Here is a 17395-nt window from a genome sequence, read left to right as displayed (position 1 = left end):
TAACGACTAGTGCCATTTTTTTCTTAATACCATCAATACTGTGTGAACCCACCACTATTTCCATAAGTTTGAGAGCAACTCATAGAAAAGGGAATTTAAAGTTATGAGTAACAAAAGCTAAATCAATTTATTGATTTCACCCATGCAGCACTGTGCAGGCAGGGTGCTCATTAAGGGGAGTTATAAGTGCTTATCGACAGCCATACATCCCGGCCCCAGGAAACACCAATTCTTGTTAACTCCCAAGGAATTGTATTTTTCTAAATGTAACTCTACATTTTTTTTTAGCAGATCAAAGGGAAAGAACTGGATTGTTTTTCATCATTTTATCTCTTTCTTCATGACAACTTAAATTCCAAGATGCTTCATCAAGTTCAACTGTTTAATCTTTTCTGTGTTAGAAAAACTACAAGCATGGACTAACTCCATCTCTACTAGAAATTTCTTCCTAATTCTCTGATAATACTTCATTACATTTCCAAGGGCTATAAAGAGCATTTGCAATGTTAGTTCATTTGTGCCTGACATTTATTTTTGAAATATCAAGTACCTATAATGTACCAGCCACCCTTTTAGATACCAGAAACACAAGACAAGTAAATCAAAACATGTCAACAGTAAAATTTCTACTTCCTTTCAAAAAGCTTGCAGCCTAGGAAGCAGAAAGAAGAGGAAGTGTTATTCCCAATGCACGTGAGGAAGCTAAGTACTCAAGAATTACAGGGTCCCCTCTAAGGCCCCATATTCAGAAATCCTCCCTGGCTCCAATATTTCTTCAAAGGAAATCCCACCTAGTATCCTAACTCTTCCACGTGCTCTTTAGGTGGAACAGGTGTTCTCTGGGTGTCCCAGGAAAGCACGGTGTGAGTGGAAGTTAGGATCCCAAGCAGCCTGGTAACCAAGCGAATCTGATGAAACCAGCGCCCTGGGCCAAGGAGATGCTGTTTCAATCGGGTGTCACAGGTGACTCATCGGAGGTGGGTTGCTTTGGGGCCTCCTGATATTTTTCTGCAGGGTGAGGTGTCAGATTTCCTTCGCATCTTTTGGACAACATCGCTCTTGTCCATTTCCCAATTTTTCTGGTTTCACAGCCTGCTTTCATACCGGAAGCTAGTCATTGGCAGGAGGTTTAGGGAATGAAGAACAAGATTAAAAAACAAAAAATGAGCTGGGGCCCTGGGAGAGGCCTAAAATGGGGAAATTTGCCCTTTAAGAGCTTCCCCTGCCCCAGCCCCTCAGAATGACAGCTCTCTCGGCTGGAGGACTACCTCTCCTGGCAGGCACTGCGCGCCCCAAGGACACAGGCTGGCTGCCTCTCCGCTCTCCACCTCCTCCAGAACCGACCAATAGGAATCCCCGGCTTTGGTCTCCACCCGACCCGGACCACGCGGGAACGGGGGCAATAAAACTACATTTCCCGAGGCGCCTTGCGCGTGTTCTCACCAATCAACGCCCGGAATTCGGAAGCGAGGGGCGGAGCCGGATGCATAGGCCACCCCATTGGCTAGGGGAAGCATAGAAGAGCCGGAACCCGGGAGCAAGAGAAGCGAAATGACATTTCCTCTTTAAATAGCTGGAGCGGGGCCCCGTGGAGAAATGGCCGCGTCGGCAGGTGGGTCGTATCGTGGCTAGGGAGGTGTGTTGCGGGGGAGGCGGGCCGGGGCCAGGCTCGGGCTGGGAACTGTGCAGGTGGCGATGCGGGGCCGGAGAGAAAGATGGAGAGGTGAAGAGGGATGAGGGGAGGAGATGGATGGCGAGGAGGGCGGTGGGCGGTGCGGTCGGACGAGGATGGGGAGGCCGGGTACCCGACGCCGGTCCGACCTCTCGGGAGGCGGTTGAAGCGGTCCTGGCGGCCGCCGTCCCTCGCGCGTCCCTCGGGAGGCTCGTGCCCGCGGCGCTCGGCCGGGACGGTCCGGCCGTTCGGTCCGCGCGGCCCCTCCGCGAGCGCGGGCTGCGGGCTCGCCGGGCTCCGAGGCGCGCGGGCGGGCGCGGGAACCCGCCTCGCAGCTCGCCTCGCTCGGGGGCAGCCTCGCGGCCCCGTTGGGTGGTGGACATGTGTGCACACATGTGTTTCCGTGCGGGAATAAAACACGCCAAGCCGGCGAACGCACAGTCACACACACACACACACACACACACACACACACACACACACACACACACACACACACCCACCCCCCCCCCCCCCACGCCGCCGCCCGCGGCCGCGAACTCCCGTCGTTGTCCGCTTTCTCTCCTAGATGGAAATAAGCCTTCCCCGCCTCCGCCCGGGACGCCGTCCGCAGACGCCGCCGGCGAAGCCGTGGACCCCGCTCACGCGTGCAGTGTTCTTAAGCAGCTCAGAACCATGTACGAGGAAGGCCAGCTGACAGACATTGTAGTGGAAGTGGATCGCGGGAAAGCATTTTCCTGCCATAGAAACGTCCTCGCTGCCATCAGCCCCTACTTCAGGTATGAAGGCGGAGGGGCCCGCCCCGCCCACCGCCCCCTCCCGCACCGGCCGCTGATACCATATGGACGCGCTGCACGGAAATGACACCCAGGAGGTTGTTTCCTGGAAAAGGATAACAGTCCCTATTTTCTTCTTTTTCTTTCTTGTTTTTGACTTGTGGGATTCTTCTAGAATGCAGGTGTTTGTTTGTTTTAAGTTAGTATGTTTCTGTTTGTTTGTTTCAGGTAAATGACCAGAAAATCTAGAATTGTGCTGCCCAGTATGGCAGCCATTAGCCACATGTGGCATCGAAACTTTATTTAAAATCAAACACAATTAAACACTTCAGTTCGTCAGGCACACTGTCCACTTTAAATAGTGCTCAGTAGCCACCTGGAGGCAGTGGCTGCCACCTGCACAGCCCGATACAGCATTTCCATCCCTGGAAATGGTATTGGGCAGTGTCCGTCTAGAATTCGTTCCAAACGTTTATCCATGTTGCATATTCCTTTAGTGCATGTAACTCTTTTAGAGTTTAAAACATAATAGCCTGTTCTTTTGAAAAGAAACTACTATTAATAGATTGTTTTACTGCCTTGGGGATATAAGCAGTGAAATAAAAATAAGTGAAATACAGTTTTCTGTGTACCTTATGCCCCAAATAATTATTTCTAAGATTTCGAAGCATTTCAAAGCTAAGTTCTCATTTTCATTTATATCCATCTTTGTATAAAACTTTGAAAAGTTAAATTTTAAAACTGGAGTCTAAAATATAATTTCATATTCTAAGAAAAGATCAGTGATAAAGGCAGCTTCCTGCTTGAGTTTAAGTTCTTTTGTTTCAAATGCTTTTTTTTTTAAAAATCCATTCAATGTTCAATAATGTGCATGAATGAACAGGAAGTAATTTTCTCAGCCACACTCTTTCCTTTGAAGGTGCTTACCTTTATAGGGCATATAGCAGTGTAGTGTTCCACATGGTAGTGTATGGTTCCTGTTTCTCAGAACACAGTTAAATATAGTCACTTCCCCCTCATGCTTGTGATGTAACTATTTAGACTTGCTTGGGTAGGTCATTGGACTATTAAGTATTAACTGTCACGAGGCAGTGAGCTGGAAAGGAAAAAAAAAAGACACACACAAAAATTATGAAGTTTGGGTTGGTTATGGAAACTACTGGTGAGATTCACTTATCCGGAGTACCATTAGATATGGTTAGGGTATTTATGCATAAAAATATTGAAATATATGTCATAATTAAATACTTATCAAGCTCTGGGCTAAGCTTACTTTGCATATATTGCTTTATATCATGTTTAAAACTCTGTCTCTGCATAGTTGTTATTCCCAATCTACATTTGATAAAACTGAGGTGAGGGTGCAGGTTAAGTGGCCTGTCTAAATCGTCTAGGAAGTGGCAGAGGTTGGATTTGATTCCAGAGCCAGGCTTCTTAGTCTCTGTATGGCTTTTAAGAGTGTGGGTCCTCTTTAAAGTTGCCCTTCAGAAATTTTTATTACATAAGATTTAAATAGTTAAAAACAAAACAAAACATTGAACTTCAAAGTGAAAATGTCTGTGCCTTACTGAAATGTTATACTGTCCTATATCATTGAATGTCATACTTAATTAAAATTAGTTTTGAAGACCTAGACAAATCACTTTAAAAGAAGTATGCTATAATACATTTTCTTAATTTCTAAGAAATTAGATCTCTGAATTCAAATGAAGATATTTGGCTAGAACACTTAAGGATTAGGTTTTTTTTCTCTTGCTTGTCGTTTTTGTACAGAAGTTTCTTGGCACAGTGCAGTTGCGGTGAAATCTGGAAAGTCATACTTAATGGTTTCTAAGTCTTGCATCACTGGTGGAAGCATTAGAATAGCTTGGAATCTGGCATGGCTGTTTCATGATCCCAGTGACTTCTCAGAATTAAAATTCTATTATTACAAAGGCTTTGCTGCTCAGGGTTTTGTGTGACTGAAGTGCTTTTGCTTTACACAGAGTTTACGTAAAGCACCTGTTAGAACCGAGGAGCGCTCCTGTTGGGAGACCCGCCTGTCAGGTCAGCAGTGGTTCCCGTGATAAAGGCCTTGGACCAGTGCGCTCCTTTGGGAGCTCATCTGTGCCTAATGAAGGGCGTTATTTTTCTCTTTAATTGGTAACTGTGTCGCTGAGTTTTTCAGCACCTGAATTGAAAACCAGCTCATACATGGGAACATCTAGTTTTCAGTCATCAAAAAAAAACCTGTGTGATATTAAACTTAACATTTACATTGTAGAAGTAAAAATAGGACTCAAAGATGGTTAACCCAGGCGGCAAGCTGGGTCCTTGTGATACCTTGTATACCTCCAGGATTTCTCAGATTGCATTTTTAAATTCATTTGATGGAGACCCAAAGGACTGGAAATCCTCCTATTTAAGAATATTTTCCTTAGCATGACACTTGAAAATAAAATGGGAGGTGAATGGGTCTGTATAGTTAACTTGATCACCAATGTTAGGTCAGTTTTTTTCAATAGACATCTAGTCAGCATTCTAGGGCACGCAGTCCCTTTTTGAAAAGGCTTTTAAAAGAGCTTTGGATTTGATTTTTATATTTTAATTTTAAGAGCAGCTTTGAAATAAACCTTAAAGGAAGAAAAAAAATACCAATAATGTTTGTAAATAACTAATACTCAAAGAGCCAAGCTTTGGCTATTTAATGTTTAGGCCAAGAAAGGCCCATAAGTGCACAGATATATAAAAAAACAAAACAAAAAGCTCGGCCTCAAAGGCAAAAGTTTTGGGTTTAAAAACCATTATCTCCAAGAATCAGTTAATTCCTACATTCCCTTTGGAAGTAGACATTATTATCAGCATACCATAATCTTTATTCACACACAGATATAATAGGTAAAATGTGGCAACTATGAGAATATTACTTATATTTTTTTAAGAAAAGGTTTTCAAAATGTCCAAGGGTAAGTCATGCTCTGTATATTCCTTATTATGAATAAGGAAGCATGCACAAGATAGTTTTAAATACAAGTAGGTAGAAAATAAGAACTTATGAAGAGTGATTTGTTTTTCTAAGATGAAAATTTTAAAGATATATTTTGGGCATGAGTTGCCTTGTAAATTTCCCCTGGGACATGAGAAGTTTTGCTAGACAGTCTCTATATGCTAATGTATCACATTAACACCCTATAAGTTATAAGTGTTAAACTTTCTGACTGGCCTGGGGATTTAAGATCTCAAGTTCCTAATGCAACTTGACCAGAATCCTGGGTAAGAGCTCTAAGGAATAGAAGGTGTCCTGGAATATTTTGTCTCAGAGCTGGCATAGAGTGGACTGATCCCAGTAAGATTTTTCGAGATTAGTCAGACTACATTTTTCTGCTAGATGAGCAACTTTAATCCCCATTCAGAATATCAGTAAACACATTAGGAAATATTTTTCAGTTTCAAGGGTTATGTCTGTGGTAAATTTATACTGCTAAATATTTGCCACCATAATTTTTATTTATAGAGCACATATAATATTAAGTATTTTTTCCTTCGTAGATCCATGTTCACTAGTGGCCTTACAGAAAGTTCTCAAAAAGAAGTTCGAATAGTCGGTGTTGAAGCTGAATCAATGGAGTTAGTGTTGAAGTATGCCTACACCTCCAGAGTTGTTCTGACAGAGGCCAACGTTCAAGCCTTGTTTACTGCAGCTAGCATCTTCCAGATTCCTTCCATCCAAGACCAGTGTGCTAAGTATATGATCAGTCATTTGGACCCACAAAATTCTATTGGGGTCTTCATCTTTGCCGATCATTATGGTCATCAGGAACTCGGATATCGATCAAAAGAATACATTCGTAAAAAGTTTCTGTGTGTCACCAAAGAACAGGAGTTTCTCCAATTGACAAAAGACCAACTTATAAGTATACTAGACAGTGATGATTTAAATGTGGACCGAGAAGAGCATGTTTATGAAAGCATTGTAAGGTGGTTTGAATATGAACAGAATGAAAGAGAAGTGCACCTTCCAGAAATTTTTGCCAAATGCATACGTTTTCCTCTAATGGAAGATACCTTTATAGAGAAAATTCCACCTCAGTTTGCACAGGCTATAGCCAAAAGCTATGTAGAGAAGGGACCATCCCATACTAATGGCTGTACACAAAGACTTGGAATGACTGCATCTGAAATGATCATATGTTTTGATGCTGCCCACAAACACTCAGGAAAGAAGCAAACAGTGCCTTGTCTAGATATAGTCACAGGAAGAGTGTTTAAATTATGCAAGCCACCAAATGATCTAAGAGAAGTTGGGATTCTTATATCACCAGATAATGACATTTACATCGCAGGAGGATACCGGCCAAGCAGCAGCGAAGTATCCATTGATCATAAGGCAGAAAATGATTTCTGGATGTATGACCATTCCACCAATAGGTGGCTATCCAAACCATCCTTGCTGCGAGCCAGAATAGGCTGCAAGCTGGTATATTGCTGTGGTAAGATGTATGCCATTGGAGGGCGTGTTTATGAAGGTGATGGGAGAAACTCACTAAAATCTGTGGAGTGCTATGACAGCAGAGAAAATTGTTGGACAACTGTTTGCGCAATGCCTGTTGCGATGGAGTTCCATAATGCTGTGGAATACAAAGAGAAGATCTATGTTTTACAGGGTAGGTGCCTAAGTGGCTTAGTTCTTCATGAAAGGGTAGCAGGTAAAGTTGTCAAATTGTGTTTTACTTATGTTCTTGTTGTGTTTCGACATCATGTGGAATAAGTATTTTTGAAAGCATTCTTTAATAAGTAGTAGTTTAGTATTTTTGGAGGACTATTTCTAAGAGCTGTTTTTAAGACTTGAAACAAGAAAGCAAGGTTGATACATGGCCTTTTTTTGCTCTTCAATAATATATAATCAGGAGATGTAGCAACTATTTTTCCTATGGAACTTAAAGATTAGTTTAGAAGAGAAAGAACAAAGCATTAACTAAGGATATAGTAATCAATCACCCAAGAATTTTGTATAAGCTTTATGATTGCAAAGGCTACAAAGTTTTAAATTATAGCCTTCCAATTTTAATTTCAGTGCAGTTTATTTTACCTTCCCTGATACGTTGTTTTCAGTTTTTTTTTTCCACTGGAAACTTTGAGATGTCACCTTTTTCTTACCTTTAACATTATAAATAAGAGGGAATATTCAATATATGTAGCTTTTTAAAAGATTTTAAATGATATAGGAGAAGCAGAAAAAGAGACTAGGTGAGAATAACTAAGAAATTTGTTCCAAGGTTCTGATTTGAGATTACTAATGTTTTCCTTATGTTTGGATTTACACATTTTAGTTGTTTGAATGTTGAATGCAATGTCAATAATACCGTCATCCTTATCTCTCTTCTGTGTTTCTTAATTGCTTACATATGAATGTTTTCTGTACTTATGACTTTAATAAAACAAGAAAAAAGGGGCAACTTTTTTGTAGATACACATGAGTTTTTAGTTCTTATCCTCTTGTTTTCTTTAAGTTCTGTTCTTTGCTCTAATCCTTTATTTGACTTAAATTTTCCTAGCAAAGCTTGAACTTATATATTTAAAGTTCAGTAAAAGTTAATTCTCCAGGAGTAGTGCTCTCTAGTGCCTTATTTTAGTTGAGAAACACAGGCATGATTAAGGTTTGTTCGTCTTGCCGAAAACTGGAATATAAGAATGGATGTATAATCTATTGAGTGTGGTTGTATAGGTTGTAGCATCCAATATGATGAAGCTCTCTTTACATGTATTTTGGTCTTCCTGGCTAACCAGTTAGTTGATGAATATAGAATTAATTGTAAGACACTCAATTGGAAGGCAAAGGTTGTATATTAATATAAATACTAAAGCAAAGTAGCATTGAATTAATAGAATTTCAGAGCTGGAATGAACATTGTTTGATCCAAGATTATATTTTATTAAAGAGGAATCTGAGGCTCTGAGGATTTTCTTAACTGCCTATCATTGCTTTTAATTTATTAAAGTGGATTTTTGATTGTAAAAGTCAACTTTCTTTTATGTATCATCTTTGCTTTCCATAAGAAATTTGTAGAGGGGTAGTACACGTTAGAAAGTTTTAATTCCTATATTCTTTACTAAGAATCCTGTTAGAAGTTCATTATTTAAGGGCAGGTGATGTGCAAGTGAAGGCAGGGAGTTTAACAAGCTATTTTAAGAAAAATTGAAATTACAGCATCACTATTAAGCAGACAGTTAAATTTGTAGCTCAGAGTAAACCTAGTTCAAAACAGTTTTCAAGGAGAAACTCAATTTAGAAGTAGGTATTTCTAATCTAAACAAAGCCTCTTTATATAAATAAACTTGACACGAGTAGTCAGAAGCTTATGTAGGTATTTAATCTGTTCATAAAGGGTTCAGATTTTTATATCGAGGATTTTATAGAAATGTTATAATTAGCTAAACTCTTACAAGTCTTCACTAGTTGAATTCTTTCAGACATTTTAATATTAGCAGTCTGACTCAGCACACCCTTTTACTGTTAAAATAGAATTGAAACAGACTCAAAGTCACCTCTATAAACTATGTGTGTGTTTTCTATCATGTAAAGCATGTTTTCACCTCTTGAATATTTGTCTTTGCATTATGGCGATATTAAAAGGAACACATAAGTGCACCATAGACACAAATCTGAACAATTTCATGTACTATCTTCTAATTAAATAAATAATGAGCAAATAAATTTATAGTGGCTTATTCTTGATCAAGCTGTATATATACTTTGACCTCACTGGCTAACCATCTATAATGATCAAAGCATAATATGCTAATTAGACCAGACGTCCTTTTGGATGAAGCCGAGGCTGCGAGGGAAGCCAGTGCTGGCAGCCGGGGAAGGAAGGCCTGCTCTTGCACAGGCCTCGAGTTAGTAATAATGCTTATGTAGAACTGGCTTAAAATAAGTTTTCTGAAATATATAATTGGATAGAATCAATGGAAACAAGGTCTTTTTTTTTTTTTTTTTTTTTAGTTTTTTAGCTGATCTCTTTTCAAAGTTTTTATTTATTGATTTTAGAAAGAGGAAGGAAGAGAGGAAAGGGAGCAGGGAGCGGTAGGGAGGGTGAGAGAGAGAAAGAGAGAGAGAGAGAGAAACACTGATTTGTTGTTCCACTCATTTCTGCATTCATTGGTTGCTTCTTGTATGTGCCCTGACCAGAGATTGAACCCACAACCTTGGTGTATGGGGACAACACTCTAACCTTTGCTATTTGGCCAGGTCCAAACCAGGGTCTTAACTATTGTTCTGCCATCAAGCCAAAATCACTCCTCACCTCTCCCCATTGTGAACACTCCCAATTCAGGCTGACTATAATATTCTGTGTTATCTTGTGCCATGGAACAAAGAAGTTTTAGGCTATTTTATATATAATGTATCTCTGGAGATTATAAAAGCAATATTTTAGAAAGTGAAATATTTGAAAAATTGTTTTTTAGTCTTCAACATACAACCAAAAAGAGACATGTAAATGTACATAATCTTGTTTTCTCTTTTTCTTTTTTTTTTAGGAGAATTTTTCCTCTTCTATGAGCCTCAAAAAGACTACTGGGGTTTTTTAACCCCTATGACTGTGCCTAGAATCCAGGGCTTAGCAGCTGTATACAAAGACTCTATCTACTACATAGCTGGAACCTGTGGAAATCATCAACGCATGTTTACTGTAGAAGCCTATGACATTGAGCTAAATAAATGGACTCGTAAGAAGGACTTTCCATGTGATGAATCCATCAATCCATACCTTAAACTGGTACTTTTCCAGAATAAACTTCATTTATTTGTTCGAGCTACTCAAGTGACCGTTGAGGAACATGTCTTCAGAACCAGCAGAAAAAATTCTCTTTATCAATATGATGACATCACTGACCAGTGGATGAAAGTATATGAGACCCCAGATCGGCTCTGGGACCTTGGCCGGCATTTTGAATGTGCTGTTGCTAAACTCTATCCTCAGTGTCTTCAGAAAGTACTTTGAGTAGCCGGCCTTAGCTCACTGACATCTACTGCTTGAGGAAACTTAATCTGTCAATGGTATAAGAAGTGCTGTCAGTATTTAAGAAAGCTGAGGGTTTGTGCACGGAGTGAGTGCTCTGAAAGATTACAGTGTAGGGAGGGATGTCTTTTCATCTTTATGATGTTTTCATTTCAGTAGCAAAAGGTAACAAAGTGCAATTATCAGCTTTCTTTTTCTGGTATAAAAACAATCATTTTCATTCTAGAATTTTGTGATAGTCTCTGAGATACCAGATGAATTAATAACTATGCAGTCTTATAAGAGCAATTAGGTATTATTGGTTAGAGTCATCCAAAATAGTGTGTGATGTGACTTTTATTTTAAATACGGGTAAAACTCTGAGGCAATATCACTAGGACTTTAGCTGTGACCTCTCCAACACAGAGAAGCACTAAACTTAGATTCTCATTTTTAATATATATATATATATATATATATACACACACACATATATATGTACAGCTTTCAAGTGTACTGAGATTTAAATGTGTTCTGTTATTAGAGTAAATCGAAGGGAAAAACAAATCATCTCAGAAAGAACTTTCAGTCTAATTATTTCATAATATTATTTCCCATACAGCTTTAAATTAAGCTGAAGTTTTAAAGTAGCTGTTTTCTGTTGATAACTTTTTCACGTGCTAACACTGTCTTATTTAAAAAATCCTGAGAAGGGTTCACATTCACAGGTGGCTGGTGCTAGCATGATAAGTTCATTCGTGTGTTTAGCTAGATAGATTTCAATTGTCTGAGCCTATGCCTACCTTTCAAGTTGGTACGAGTTCTATGGCCATCATACTTTACTGTTGAATTCTTGTGATTTCACAAGATTCTCTACTTACATGATAGCAAGATATGGCCAGTTATTGGTCTAACTCAGTCTTAGAATAGTGAGAAGATTGAACATAGTTTGCACTAACACAGGCCATTTTGTTACCTGACCTCCTTTTCCATCCTCTACTTGTCTAGTCTTAATCGGTACAATGAAAGGTAACTTATTTCTGTTCTGCACAGAGCATAATGTGAAGTTTTATACCTACTTTTAAAATTCTGTTTTACAGAAACAAAACTCCTGCAGTGGTTGAATTTAATGGCTTTTAAGTTACATGTGACAATTAAAACCTCATTTTCTTTTTAATTTTTGCACTTAACAGTGATAAATATTTTTACATTGAAAACTTTGCTCTAGCTGAAGGTGATTGAGAAGGAAAAGAGTGAGTGAATAGGACCATAGCATTATAGGTACTAAATCATGTTTCATATTTAACAGATGAATTTCTAACAATCAGTTAGGAATATTCACATAAAGGACAAACCAACTCATTCATAATACCTTAGGTAGATATTTGGATCAGTAACTTATTTTTTACTATGCCTAGAATAATCAGTAAAGGATACAGGTATAGTGCAGAGTCTGTCATCAACTAGAATATTTTGATTTTCTTAAAGAAAACAAATTGGCATGGTTTGTATTAGAAACTCTTGTACAAATTGTGATGTGATACTGTGAAACAATTTTAAAACATTGCCTCTTTGCATCACATACCTCGTTTTTCAGAAACTTTCCAAACTTAGACCTCTACTGTAGGAAATGTTTTCTGAAGAAGAATTCAAAGTAGACAGGATTTATAGAATTAACATTTTAAAATCTAGCCTTGTGAAGCTAGATATGTGGTTCTTTTTCTTACTGGCCTTGAGAATGTATATATAATCTCTTTATAAACTTTGTCAACCAATAACCTTTTTTTCTTCCCAGTTTTTCCTTCATCTTTATGCTGTTTGGGGACTATTTCTGTGAGTTTTTTCAAGCATCTTTAAAGTGTTGCAGTGCAAAGGAGAAGAAAAAAACAGAAGTAATTAACTTTTGCAAGAGATGTTCATGTAATTTATTTTGAAAGCTTTGTTGAGTAGCTAAGATTTCCTGATGCTTTTTGACAATCTTCTCTATTTATTTAGGAAAAATACGTTACTTGAAAATATGACATAGAACGCTGAGTTAGTAATTTACATGTGCCGTGTGACCAATAGGAGTACAACATGCTGTGGTCCCACAATAGATTTTTTTTCTGTTGATCTGCACAACAGTTGATCCTTTTACTATAAAAATTTATGTTGGGAGTGTGATCTAAGTATAGTGTGTCAAAGCCAAGGTTTAGAATTTGCTACGAAAATAGAATATATGTTGAATTTTGTATGAATAACTATTTGTTTAAGTTATATAACTAGGATACTTTGCCACTTTTTAAATGATTTGGATATGAAACGAAGATGACTAAGAAAACTAAGATGAGTAATATGTGTGAATATATGTTTAGATAGTGAAGGTACATTTGCATAGTATGTTAAGAATATAAGTAAAATGCACAATGGGACCGAAGAATTAAATAAAATAAAGGTCTAAAATATGCCCGTCCCACTTTAACTTTGTTTTTACATTTGAAGAACATATGTAGCACTTTCCTATATATTTTTTAGACATTAAAAACTGGACTTGGTATAACTATATTATAGGAAAGTTTTAATTGTATTTTTTAGTTTCCCACCTTTGTTTTCTGTTATCCTGCAAAGTTGATGCATAAGATCAAGCTCATCTCATTGGTGCATGAAAAAAAGTGGAAGTGATCCTCAAGGAATCAGATTCCCTGTGTGAAGCAGTTTAAATGTCATTCAATGTTCAGTGCTCAGGTATGTAGTAAGTACTGTAGTCCTTTGGGGGCAAATGTGTAGATATTTTTAAACATTTTGCCAAAATTGCACAGTTTTTTGCATTTTTACATGATGGCATTGTTTCTTATAATAAAACTTTTTTTCTGATTGAAAACTTCCATTGTAAACTGACCTCTGATTAATGAATTTGCAGAATGAATATTTGGTGAAAATCAGGAAATACCTTATGTCATGGTAGACTAAAATGAGATTTTAATCTATCAAATATTTGGCTTCTGGTGCAAAATGAGCTAGTTAATATCACATTATAGAATGCTCTTTAAATTCTAAAGCAAGCTTACTTATATTGGTAACCCCTTTGTTCCATTTGTTCTGGCCTAACCTCTTATTATTCCACTCCTCTCTCTTACATTTCATATCCAATCCATGAGAAAAGCCTATTGCCTCTTCCTTTAAAATATACCCAGATTCTGATCAGTTACCACTTGCACACTGTCACAGTAGCCTAAACTAGCCTGCCTTATATGCCTGAATACGTTCGCTAGTCTCCCTTTGTCACCTTTGACCCCCAGTCAGCTATTCTGTTCTCCACACAGTAGCCAGAGTGACCCTGTTGAACTGTAAATCAGTTATGTTCCTTCTCAAACCCTTCCAATGGCTTCCCATTTGCCTTTGTATGAGAGCCGGACTCTTTTCTTACATGATTTACACCTCCAGCCCCACCTCTTGGACCTCATTGCCATTCCACCAGGTCACACTGCTGTTCCTCCAACATGCCAAGCCTTTCCAACTCATTTCCTTTATTCAAGCCTATTGAAATTCCATAGAGGCTTCCCTGACCACTTGATGTAAAAAAACCACCTTTCTTCAGACTCAACCCCCCACCCATACCACCTGTTTTTCATTGCTTTCTTTTTCATATATCTTCCCCCACGGAGGTGGAAGCTCCATGCAGACTAGGAATTGGTTTTATTCATTATGTACCTCCGATCAATGCCTACTGTATACGAGGCAGTCAACAAATGTTTATAAGAGAAATGAATTTTCAGATAAGTCTTAAAGCAACCTGAAAAATGGTAGGATTGGTAGTATCTATTTTATCGGACAGGAAACACAAAGACCAAGTGAATTGCCAAAGGGGCTCACCTGGGATAAGAATCAGGATTTTCACTTCCACCTTAACCTAGTTCCTACATGCTACATTAGTTCCAAACAAAATTGACAGGAAAGGTAGATATGTTGTATCTTGTGTTTAATGATTACTTTTTTTGAGTCCCAACTTTTCTCCTACACTATTATTTAAAACTAGTGTCCCGGTATATGGATTCATGCACATTGAAAGGAAATTAATTAGAAGAAATACTTTATCGTTATTCACCCTTTCTCTGTAATAGAAGTGTCAAATTTACGATTGACAATGACAGATGGAAACACACACATGCTATTGGCGCCAGCGAGAGCTCTATATGTAACGCACAAGTGTGAGTCAACATAGCCTTTTATAGATATAGAATAAACTTGTTTAATTAGACCTGCTTTCTGATTTAGCTAAATTTTTTCTAGCCCAGTGAAGCATCTCAACTTCTCTTTCAGGTAATTGTCAGTAACACAGCAGTAAATATCAACATGATGCCAATTATTATGTAGATCACACAGGGAGAACAAAGGGTTAAATACTTAACTGTAGCAGTGTTTGACTATATTCTGCACAGTGAGAAAACCTGAAGTCATTTTCAAGTTCCACCATTTTTTACTTCTTTTCAGTTGAGTCAAGTTTCTAAACTTTCTAAATCTCCACTTTCGGGCTAATGAAAAGAAAATGGGATTCTACCAGTCTATCTACTCCAGGACTTCTGTGAGGATCAACTGAGATGAGGCACGTGAAAATGCTTTACAGACATTTGGTTAAAGTGTAAAATGTTTGCACCTGGCTATAAAGCAAGTCGTGTTCCTGGGCTGAAGAAGCTCCAAGGAGGCTAGTGGCTAGCTAGGGAGAGGAAGCTGGGCGTTGCTATGTGACATCATTACTCAGCACTCACAACCACCGTTTCCTGGCTGGACTGAGCTGTGGGCCACATTTTGCTCCATGGGGTCTTCGCAGCATTGGCTGCGATTTGGTGGGTGTCGCTCTAGGGTGGTGGCGGGGCCTGTGTCCCACTTGGGGGAAGCCGAGTGTTGGCTTGTCGGTGCCAGGTGTGTGGTGCTGTTTCTTTTTAAATGGCCAGTGCGTGTCATGGCAGCTTCTGCGTTGAGCGCCTGCCCCCTGGTCAGTGCGTGTCATAGCTACCGGTAGGATGGTCGGACGGACACTTGGGCTTTTATATATATGGATATCTACTGTAGTTTAACTGATTAATTCTCAATGAGGGAGTAGATGAGGTAGGAAAATACTTTCTCTTTGTTGATCCACTTACACCCCACCATCATGCTAATTATGAGTTCTGTCCCTCAAATAAGTTGAAGAGAAACAAAAAGAAAAGGCTTGTGAAATACTAGAGTGTAGTCATGCACCACATAATAACTTTTCAGTCAACAATGGGCCGCTTATACAATGGTATTCCCATCCTATATAATAAAAGGCTAATATGCAAGTCAACAAAATGGCAGAATGATGAGTCACCATGACATGCACTGACCACCAGGGGGCAGATGCTCAACGCAGGAGCTGCTCCCTGGTGGTCAGTGTGTTCCCACAGAGGGGAGAGCCACTCAGCCAGAAGCCAGGCTCATGGCTGGCGAGTGCAGCAGCGGTGGTGGGAGCCTCTCCCACCTCCATGAACGCGCTAAGGATGTTCGACTGTCGGACATCCCCTGAGGGCTCCCAGACTGCAAAAGGGTGCAGGCCGGGCTGAGAGTGCAGGCTGGGCCTCTAGTAAGATTATAATGGAGCTTAAAACAATTCCTACCACCTAGTGACAGAGCCATTTAATATCACAGCACAACATATCACTCACATGTTTGTGGTGATGCTGGTGTAAGCCCGTGATGCCAGACATATAAAAGTATAGTACACACAATAATGTACAGTACTTAATACTTGATAATGAGAAAAGATTATGTTACTGGCTTATACATTTGCTATACTTATACTAGTATTTTTATTTTAGAATGTACTCTTTTTACTTATAAAAAAGGTTTGCTGTAAAACAGTATGCCATTATACCAGCAGCAGCCTCGTGAATCTCATGGTTACCTTGTCTCTGGGTTTTATTATTTTCTCTTATGCTTGATTTAACCTGATATTGTTTTGTTAAGTTACATCGCTGCAGAGGCTTGTAGCTTAGGAACAACAGACTATACCATTGGCCAAGGTGTGTAGTAGGCTATACCACGCTGGTCCATACATTCTCCTCATAAGCAAAACCTGTAGAAAGAGGCTTCTCCCTCCCTATCAGCCTGGTCGAGTCATTCCGGGGCCAGTGGGCACCTTCATGGGGCGGGTGGGAGGTTTCGTCATTGGCATGTGCAGCCTCATTCCAGGAGGAGGAGGGGCAGTCATTGGCATCATGGGAGCCCCACCCCCCACCCCCTGGAGTGCTGGCATTATACCAGGGTGAGGAGGACCCAGAAAACTGGGGGAGGTGGGATCAGTGCTCCTGCAGGAGGAGAGGGGAATGGAGTAGAAGGTATCTTTCCTTGCTACAGTTGTTTTGTCAATCAAGCTCTGAGCCTGCTCGTCCATCCATTTCTGATAGTAGCCTTTTACATTCTCTTTGTTTCTGACCACTGCAGTGTGTCTTTCTCATAGATCGAGAGTCACAAGTGAGGTATGTATTGTAGTCATCACAATAAAACTCGGGCATTTTGTTCTGCCTACAATATATATACTTTAAACTAAGGTCACCTTCATGTGCAGTGCAGGTATCTTACAACAGAGTTCCCAATCCTTTCTTTTCATCCCTTATGACAGGGGTCCTCAAACTTTTTAAACAGGGGGCCAGTTTACTGTCCTTCAGACCGTTGGAGGGCCGGACTATTGTTTAAAAAAAAAACTATGAACAAATTCCTATGCACACTGCACATATCTTATTTTGAAATAAAAAAAACAAAACGGGTTTGGCTCAGTGGATAGAGCGTCGGCCTGCGGACTGAAAGGTCCCAGGTTTGATTCCGGTCAAGGGCATGTACCTGGGTTGCGGGCACATCCCCGGGGTGGGGGATGTGCAGGAGGCAGCTGATCAATGTTTCTCTCTCATCAATGTTTCTGACTCTCTATCTCTCTCCCTTCCTCTCTGTAAAAAAATCAATAAAATATATTAAAA

At 39.5% G+C, this 17395-nt stretch overlaps 1 protein-coding gene and 1 pseudogene across 4 annotated transcripts; one reads left to right on the top strand and one right to left on the bottom strand.

The window, feature by feature from the left end:
- The first annotated feature begins 1508 nt into the window (after window positions 1-1508).
- Window positions 1509-13289, top strand: KBTBD8 (kelch repeat and BTB domain containing 8). 4 transcript variants are annotated; one of them, XM_059663025.1, is made up of 4 exons: window positions 1509-1612; window positions 2241-2451; window positions 5977-7091; window positions 9967-13289. In XM_059663025.1, the coding sequence occupies exons 1-4, from the start codon at window positions 1597-1599 to the stop codon at window positions 10428-10430; spliced, it is 1806 nt and encodes a 601-aa protein (XP_059519008.1). In that variant the 5' UTR covers window positions 1509-1596; the 3' UTR covers window positions 10431-13289. The 4 variants fall into 4 exon arrangements, with proteins under 4 accessions (XP_059519008.1, XP_059519006.1, XP_059519007.1 ...); XM_059663023.1 differs by having other exon boundaries at window positions 5977-7133; XM_059663024.1 differs by having other exon boundaries at window positions 1600-1723.
- Window positions 13290-16524: 3235 nt separating this feature from the next.
- On the bottom strand, window positions 16525-16936 carry LOC132215322 (U1 small nuclear ribonucleoprotein C-like; annotated as a pseudogene).
- Window positions 16937-17395: the final 459 nt, after the last annotated feature.

The sequence above is a fragment of the Myotis daubentonii genome, chromosome 14 (assembly GCF_963259705.1).
Source record: "Myotis daubentonii chromosome 14, mMyoDau2.1, whole genome shotgun sequence".
Classification (NCBI taxonomy): Eukaryota; Metazoa; Chordata; class Mammalia; order Chiroptera; family Vespertilionidae; genus Myotis; species Myotis daubentonii.
This window is presented reverse-complemented; position numbering and strand designations above follow the sequence as displayed.

What these genes read in the sequence shown, in the direction of transcription:
- KBTBD8 (XM_059663022.1), top strand. Translation starts at nt 1,696, where the DNA reads ATGCGGGGCCGGAGAGAAAGATGGAGAG. An exon ending in CCGGAGAGAAAGATGGAGAG is followed by an intron (nt 1,724 to 2,240) that starts GTGAAGAGGGAT and finishes TTTCTCTCCTAG; the next exon opens with ATGGAAATAAGCCTTCCCCG. An exon ending in GCCATCAGCCCCTACTTCAG is followed by an intron (nt 2,452 to 5,976) that starts GTATGAAGGCGG and finishes TTTCCTTCGTAG; the next exon opens with ATCCATGTTCACTAGTGGCC.